Source organism: Colobus angolensis, unplaced genomic scaffold (assembly GCF_000951035.1).
Source record: "Colobus angolensis palliatus isolate OR3802 unplaced genomic scaffold, Cang.pa_1.0 Scaffold27, whole genome shotgun sequence".
NCBI lineage: Eukaryota > Metazoa > Chordata > Mammalia > Primates > Cercopithecidae > Colobus > Colobus angolensis.
In genome coordinates, this window is record NW_012115932.1 from 13,620,081 (window position 1) to 13,628,526 (window position 8,446).

The following is an 8,446-nucleotide window of genomic DNA, read 5'->3' on the forward strand; positions in this document are numbered from 1 at the left end:
ATCTCCTAACCATATAAAGTTTAAAGATTTCTACATTAAAAGCTACCCCATTAAGAAGTTAATTAACCCTCAGTCAAAATTTCTAAACTTCATTTCCTTCAACTGAAAGTAGTTTTATAACTCTTTTAATATGCTGAATAATTTGTTTGTTTAACATTATTTAAGGAAACAGATTCCTATTATAGGTTGTGTCACAAGTTGAATGGGGAAAAAATCTTCAGTGCTCCTCAAGTTTGATCTTATTTGCTTTCTGGCACCACCACCCACTCTTGGCCTCCCATCAGATACTTTATCACACTGTTGATGTGAAGTTGCCTGTTTGTATGTCAGAAGCTTAAACCTAAATAGAAAAAAAATTGTATTTTAGATCAACTGGCTACAAGTTTATGAAGACAATACAACTGGGTATAGCACAGTGGGAGATAGCAAACTATGGTTCACAGATCAGATCTGGCTTGCTGCATGTTTTTGTATGGCCCATGAACTAAGACTGGTTTTTACATTTTTAAATTGCTGAAGAATATTGAAATAAAGGTAACATTCCATGCTATATGAAAACTGTAGGAAGTAAAAATTCTATTTTATGGGAACACAGCCATGCTCATTCACGTATGCATCATTTATAGTTGTTTTCATGCTACAATGGCAGAATTGACCATTTGCAACAAGGACTGTGTATAGTGTTTTCAGTGCTTCACAGTGCTGTCCAGCAACCCACTAATCACAAGGATGAGGTTACAACTCCACAGCATTTAAAGTGCATATCACTCTCTATAGTAACATTTAAAAAAATTACTAGTGCTATAGCCACCATGTCAAAAAGAAAAGAAAGCATAGTGGGCTCCAAATGTCATGCTTCTAAGGCACCATGGAGTGTGTATTGTTTTGTTACCAAATTAAATAGTGCTATGGTTTAAATGTGTCCTTCCCAAAGTTCATTTGTTGGGAATTTAATCCCCAATACAACAGTGTTGGAAGGTGGGGCCTAATAAAATGTAATTAGTCAATCATGAGGGCTCTGCATAAATAGATTAATGTTGTTATCGTGGGAGTGGGTTAGTTATTGAGGGAGTGGTTAGTTATTGTGAGAGTGGGTTTGTTATAAAGGTGAGTTTGGCTTATCTTGCTCTCTGGCTCTTTCTCTGTCACCTTCCACCATGGGAGGGCACAGCAACAAATGCCCTTGCTAGATGTTGGCCCCTTGATATTTAGCTTCCCAGCCTCCAGAGGTGTGAGCCAAATAAATTTCTGTTCATCGTAAATTACACAGTCTGTAGCATTCTATTATAGCAGCACAAAACAAACAAAGCAGAGGAGAAAGCATTGTGTTTATTACATGTTGACACTCCAAACAATATAATAGATTAAGCACTCATCACATTTTTTCCAACTCACACAAAAGCAATGACCAGAAAAATTAAAAAATTTAAAATAGAATATCTCATCACAGCACAATTTCTTTAAAATAATAAAAAATGAAAATGAGACTACAAATAGAATAAGTTTCCAAGTGGCTTATTTGTTATACAAGCAAGGCAAAATGTTTTATTGATGTTGAGTTCATTAAATTATGTTTGATTATAGCAGCAGATGGAATATATCCAGTGAAAATAAATTAGTTTAAGACTATTAGCCTTTTGATTACACTGATTGCTTGGTTGAGAACATTGACAGCAGCATCAATAGTGAATTTTAAAATGACTTCTGGTGGTTTTCCTTAGCTCTTGTTGACAAATATTACCAACGCATCTCAGTTGTTTATTTGAGGAGTCAGTGCTGAGTTTGAAGTGAATGAAGAAATAGCTTCTATGAAGAGCCTGTGTAGAAGAACTGTGCGCAAGATTATTTTAAAAGAAAATGAGAAAACACTAATTTAACACGACCTGAAGTGGAATCTGCCAAGATGTGTTGCAACTGTTCATGGTAAAAAATATCTATGGAGCAGAAAAAGGCTTTTGGAACAAATTTAGAAAGTGGGTGAAAATGTAAGATATTTAAAGCCTATGATTACTAATTGTAATATTCACCATCAGGTACTTTGTGGAAAATATTTAAATCTGTGATGTTATTGAATCAGTGGTATCAAAGGTTAATTTTATTGGCTCTTCTGGACTTTTAACCATTGCCTATTTAATAAACTTTTTTTTCAGAAATAGGAATTAAATATCCTGTCAGATCAGCATTAACATAACATTTGACTCAATTTCAATAAGGCACATTAACTTTGAACTCCAATAAGGTGAAATGTGATATCATTCCCATTGCATTTTTTTTGGGCCCTACTAAGCCAGTATTACAAAAAATATTCATTCACATCATATTTTGAATTTGATTAATAAAAATTTTTAGAAGCTTGTTTTCTTTCTTTACATAAGAACCTGCATCTTACATATATATTTGATTTTGCTTTCCGGACAGCAAAGACTAAAATATTGACTATCTGTGCCTTTACAGAAAATGTTTGCCAACCTCTATTGTATAGTCCCAATTTGTAATACTGTTGTGTTAGCTAGTTTTGTGAGTCAGATTGGCAAGGCTGTGACCCACTTATGCAATCAAACACCAAGCTTCACAATCTTCACAGGTGTTGCTGTGACGTACTTTGTAGATGTGATTAACATCTACCATCCATCAAATTCAATTAAGGGAGATTATCCTCAATAAATTGGGTTGGTGTGATCCAATTAGTTGACAAACCTTATGAATAGAACTGAAGTTCCTTGAAAAAGAAGAAATTCCTCCTGAGGATAGCTCCTGCCTGTGAGTTTCCAAACTGCTCTTCCTGACAGCCTCACAATCATATTAGCCAATCCCCAATCTCTCTCCCTCTCTCTCATATATGCACACACACACGCATATATATGTATATGTATATGTATATATAGTATGTATGCATTTATGTATGTATTTATATATATGTATGTGTATATATAATCTCCTATTCTGGTCATCTGGGGGAACCCTAATGCCACTGCTGTCTGTAAAAGAGATTATTACCTAACTTACGCTGCTAGAAAGCAGAAAAGAAAATAACTGCAGATAAAATGAAATAATTTTTTGTTACTCCGGTTCGGCTGTGATACTGCCTATGTATCTTAATGACTCTCAGTGTAAGGCAGAAAGGGGTAGTGAGAGTCATGAATAAAGAAAGAAAACTCAGCAAAACTTAAATTCAGCCTTATCACTGTGGATCAGACATGATTTTTTTCTGGACAGAATCTGTTCCCAGAGCAAAAAATGAGATTTTTTGAGGAAATGTCTCCATTAGCCTAACTCTGGGGCTCTTTTCCTGCGGCCCACTGTTGCTGGCTGTGACAGCACCCTTCACCTTGCAGTGATGTTGGTAAATAGTGTATTTACGTATTTTCAGAATAAAACTTCTAGAGCTTACACCAGATTTTCCAACGGGTTTGTGGCACCAAAACGATAAAAAGCTGTAAATGGGTCAGGCGCGCTGGCTCATGCCTGTAATCCCAGCACTTTGGGAGGCTGAGGCTGGCGGATCACCTGAGGTCGGGAGTTCGAGACCAGCCTGACCAACATGGAGAAACCCCATTTCTACTGAAAATGCAAAGTTAGCCGGGCGTGGTGGTGCATGCCTGTAATCTCAGCTACTCGGGAGGCTGAGACAGGAGAGTCACTTGAACTCGGGAGGCGGAGGTCGCGGTGAGCCGGGATCGCGTGGTTGCACTCCAGCCTGGGCAGCAAGAGAGAAACTCCGTCTCAAAAAAAAAAACAAAAACAAAAAACAAAATAGGCGGCTTGAAACGATCCACCTCCATGTCACGTGCTGTGTACACAGCCTTTCTAACCCTTAACAATAATCATATGAAGTAGGTACTAGTATCCCATTTCACAGATGAGAAAACTGAAGCTTAGAAAAATGAATTCATTTGTCTCTGTCTGGATTCGAACCCAGATCTGACACCAGAGCTCATGCTGAGGGGAGTTAAGGAGATGGTTTGTTCAGTCAGTCCCCTAGGCACGGCAATCAGGAAACTCTGCACTTGTGGTGCCGGTCTGGGGAGCCCCAGGTGGGGACTGGCCTCTGCCCCCTCGCCTGGGGAGGAGACAAGGTGGGAGTGGTCCCCAAGCTTTGCGTGAAGTGGGGTGGGCTGGCGTGTGCCAGCCTACGGGGCACCAGCCTTCTAGTGTGTCCCTGCTCAACGGGAGGGAGGAGGGAGCGGGGAGCCCCGGGGAGGGAGGAGAGGGCGGGCCCTGGGAGGAGTTTGAAAAGAGGAAGGAAGTGGGGCCCTGCGGAGCCCAGCTACCCCCTGCCGGCTTCCCCACAGGAGGACGCGAGGCCCCGGCTCAGTCATGGCCCCCTGGCGCAAAGCTGACAAGGAGCGGCACGGCGTGGGTAGGTGCGGGCGCCAGGACGCGGCAGGGAGCGGGACAGGTGGCGGGAGAGCCGCGAGCAGGAGGATGCTGCGGGGCTGGCGGCGCGGGGTGGGCAGGGCGCGCCGCCTGCAGGTCAGAGGGCGCAGCCTGCGGCGGGGCCCCGGGGGCGGAAAAGCCGAGGCTCGGGGAGAGGACGGCGGGACCCCACCTCGCACGCTAAGCACAGCCCTAGCCCTCTCGCCTGCCGAGGGAACCTTAGGCATTTCCGAGATGGGGTCAAGACTTGCGCTTGACAACTCAGCTCTTCGCGCCAGACTCCTCCTCCCCAGGAGTGCCCGAACTCGCCACCTGGGAGACTTGGCCTTATAGAGGGAGCTCCACTCTCCTCAGGCTCAGCCTTGGCCTGCCCACCATGCATACTTCCACCCCCTCCAAAGCGACACCCCATCTGCCTGCTTCCCCTGTCTGTTCCTTCTGGGTCAGGTGACTCCCGATTTGGCAGGGCATCCAGAGGGCAGCTCAAACTTGGGGGATGGGACTGGACGGTGGGGTTCTCTACTCAGCCCCTAAGAGCCTCTAGGGAAAAAGGCTCCCGTCAGGTGGTCTGAGGGTAACCAAGAAGCTAGCTTTGTCAGCCTCAGCCATCTAAACTCCCAGAGGCCTCTGCTTGGAGCTGAGGGGCGGAAGTGGTGACTGGGGGAAGGGAGGCCTCAGGTGCTGCTACTCTCTCTAAGTGGCATCCGTGGTGCAATCTTCGTGGACTCACTGTGGTTTTCAAACCTAAATATCAATTAAAAAGTCACTCTGGAGCTTCCTACACAGGCAGATACCAGACACCATCTCAGAAATAAAGATTTAGCAGGTGAGGCATTGGAAGACCCAAGCGCCCAGAGGGATTTGATGCAGGGGGTCCCCAGGCCACTGTTTGGGAAACACTGCCCTGGAGAGATCAGTAGTTATCCACTCAATTACTGGGCACCGGGCGTGGGGTGGGGGGCATTTTGATATGAATGGTTCCCATCCAGAGAACAAATAATAATTCATATCCTCAAGGGGCAGTTACAAAGTAAGGAAGGATACAGCTTCTGCCCTTGAGGACTTATGTGGAAGACTAGAGGCTTGGACTGGGAAGTCAGAACTGAGTTGAAATCAGGGTCTGTTTCCTCGTCTATAAAGTGGGAGTGTTAATAGTAATGCAGGTCTCATGAGATTCTTGTAAGGATTGAATGGGGTTATGCATGGAAAGCATTTAGTAGTGTGCTGGCTCAATGAGAATTAGAGAGTGAAGTCAAGGAGCTTACCTAGCAGCTTCAGAACCAAGAGACACCAGCACCAAGATGCACCCTAATGCCAGATTCAGGACAGTCATGCCTTATGAGACTGTAGTGTTTCATGGTTTGCAAGACCAAATGTCATGCAGTCTCTGCCTGACTTCAGAACCCGCATGTGAGGCAGTGTATTATTCCCACTTTACAGATGAAGTAACTAAGTTAACATCACTTGGAAGCAATGAAGCTGGGCCTTAAATTCAATTGTCTTCAGACCCTAGATCATGGCACCAGAAAAGCATCTAGAAGGGAAACATCATGGGTAAAGGCAGGGAGCTGGCATCCCTGCAGTGTGTGGGTCAAACAATAAATATTCTGCTTTGGTTTTAGTATTGCTTTTAGTGTTAAAATTGCAGAGGTAGATTATGGCTAGATTGTGAAGGGCTTTAAGAGCCAAGCTTCAAAGTTTGGATTTCCTTCTGTGAGCACTGGAGGTTTTGAGCAGTGTCATCTGGAAGAAGTTAAATAGTTAATTAGGACAGGAGTGGGGATTGGACTTAGAATAGAAGGAAAATGAGTAACAGTTTTACCTGTCAACTTACTGCCTGGTTAATCTAGCAGGAGGTCACTTATAATCAACATTGCCTGTTAACTTTTACTAGGTTAATCCACTCTGCCTGAGGCTCTTGTCAGTGAAGAGAGCTTTCTCCTTGCAGGAGAGAGGAAAGGGTAGAAAAGGAGGAGGTAGAAAGAGAAACTAACAGTATCAGTTAGGGTTAAGTGTGACTAAGGGTGACAGTAAACTTCCAAAATTGTGGCCTAACCAAACTGCAAGTTTATTTATGTTTTGCATAGAAAGCTCAGAAATGGTCTGTGAAGAGGTGGTAAGGTGGCTCATTCTATATCTCACACTGTATCCTTGGCATGTGTCTTCTGCCTTCTGAGCCACACAGGCTGCTTAAGCTTCAGTTATCAGGTCCACCTTCCACCCAGCAAAAAGGATGCAGGGAAAAAGAAGGTCATGACTTTTCCATTTAAAGACATTTACCTGAAGGCACACTTGACATTTCTTCTTACCTCCTGTTGGCTAAAATGTAATCACATGACTGACTATAGCTGCAAGGGAAGCTAGGAAATGTAGTCTGTAACGTAGGCAGCCATGTACCCAGCTAAAAATTAGGAGTTCTCTTCATAACTAAGGAGAGGAAGAAGAATATTGAGGATGATATATTAGTTTGCTAGGACTGCCACAGCAAAATACCACAGACTGGGTGGTTTAAACAACAGAAATGTATTTTCTCACAGTTCTCGAGGCTGGAAGTCCAAGATCAAAATACCAGCAGTGTTGGCTTGTCTCGTGGCCTGTCTCCATGGTTTGCAGATGGCTGTCTTGCTGCCTCTTCATTGCTTTCTGTGCAGGCACTCCCTTGCTGCCTCTTCCTCCTGTCATGAGGACACCAGTCATATTGGATTAGCATCCCACCCTAAAGGACTCATTTTAACTTAATCACCCCTTTATCTCCGAATATGCACTTATCTCCAAATAGGAGTACATTCTGAGATGCTGATGACTGGGACTTCAGCATAAGAATTTTGGTGGGGACACAAGTTTGTGACAAATAATCTGTGGTCTCTGGCATGGTGTTTTGGGACTATAAAGAGGGCTTCAAGGCAGGAGTCCTGAGACAAAGGGTGAGGGTAGAAAAGAATTGTTTACCCTGAAGCTGAGCCTGCCAGACAGATTTGTGTGGGACTCTAGCTATTCTTGTAGGGGAGGGAAAAGCTTCTTTCTGCTACTGCATCTTGGGTTCTCTGTAAATTAGACTAACAAAGACTGATGAACAAGAGAAAACAAACAAGTTTATTAGTGTGTACATCCTGCTTACATATGGAGTACTCAAAGGGCTGGTTTGAACTTGAGCTTATACAGCATCTTAGCAAAGGTACAATAAAGGTTTGGAGAAGTAGCAAGACAAAGGAGGGTTTTAGGCTTCCAAGGGCAGCAAACTGTGGGAAGGGAAATATATGAGGAATCTAATGGAAGATAAAGGGTTATTTGTGCAGGTCCATCTTGGAGCCAACTTTGTCTTCTTCATGGTCATAAAACTTCCCTGGGAGAGGGGATTTATGGCAGTCCTTATTTCTTAGGAGTTTCTTCAGATAAATAAATATCCAGGAAAGCTTCTTTCTGTACCTGTTGATTCTTATGTGCATCCAGCTCAAAATAATATGCCCTATGGAAGTGGCATATTTTGATCACATTTTGATCAGAAACCTGTTCTGTATGCAGCTTCTCTCTAGCTATGGTTTTACACCAGTGTGTGGTGTTGAGGAATATTTGTTGGTTTCTTCTGAGGGCGGTGAGGGAGAATCTGTTCCAGGTCTCTCCCCCAGCTGCCAGTGGTTTGCTGGCAATCCTCAGCATTCCTTGGCTTGCAGAAGCATCGCGTTGATCTCTGCCTCCATCTTCACGTGGTATTCTCATTGTGTGCATGTCTGTCTCCACATTTCTCCTTTTAAAAAAGACGTCCAGTCAGATTAGGGCCCACCCTAGTGACTTCAGTTAAATATGATTACCTCTGTAAAGACTCTGTCTCCAAATAAGATCACATTCTGAGGTACTGGGAGTTGAGACTCCAACGTCTCTCTTTTTTTGGAGGGGGTGGGCCCAATTCAAACCATAACAGGCTCTGCAGAAGCAGAGAAGGGATCTTTCTCACATCTTGGTTGGGGAATATGGAGGAATCCATGACCAGCCCGTGGTCCAGGGATGTGGGTGATGCTGTCACAGCCCAGTACCCTGGACAGAGCTGATCCATGCACACTGACAGACTTGG

General features: G+C 43.7%; 1 protein-coding gene across 1 annotated transcript in view; it reads left to right on the plus strand.

The window, feature by feature from the left end:
- The first annotated feature begins 4,243 nt into the window (after window positions 1-4,243).
- DOCK2 (dedicator of cytokinesis 2) overlaps window positions 4,244-8,446 on the plus strand; it is a 447,565-nt gene continuing 443,362 nt past the window's right edge. Inside the window, exon 1 of the mRNA XM_011947752.1 lies at window positions 4,244-4,360. Coding sequence (XP_011803142.1) covers window positions 4,318-4,360 — 43 coding nt within the window. The 5' untranslated portion in view covers window positions 4,244-4,317. The remainder of the gene's footprint in view (window positions 4,361-8,446) is intronic.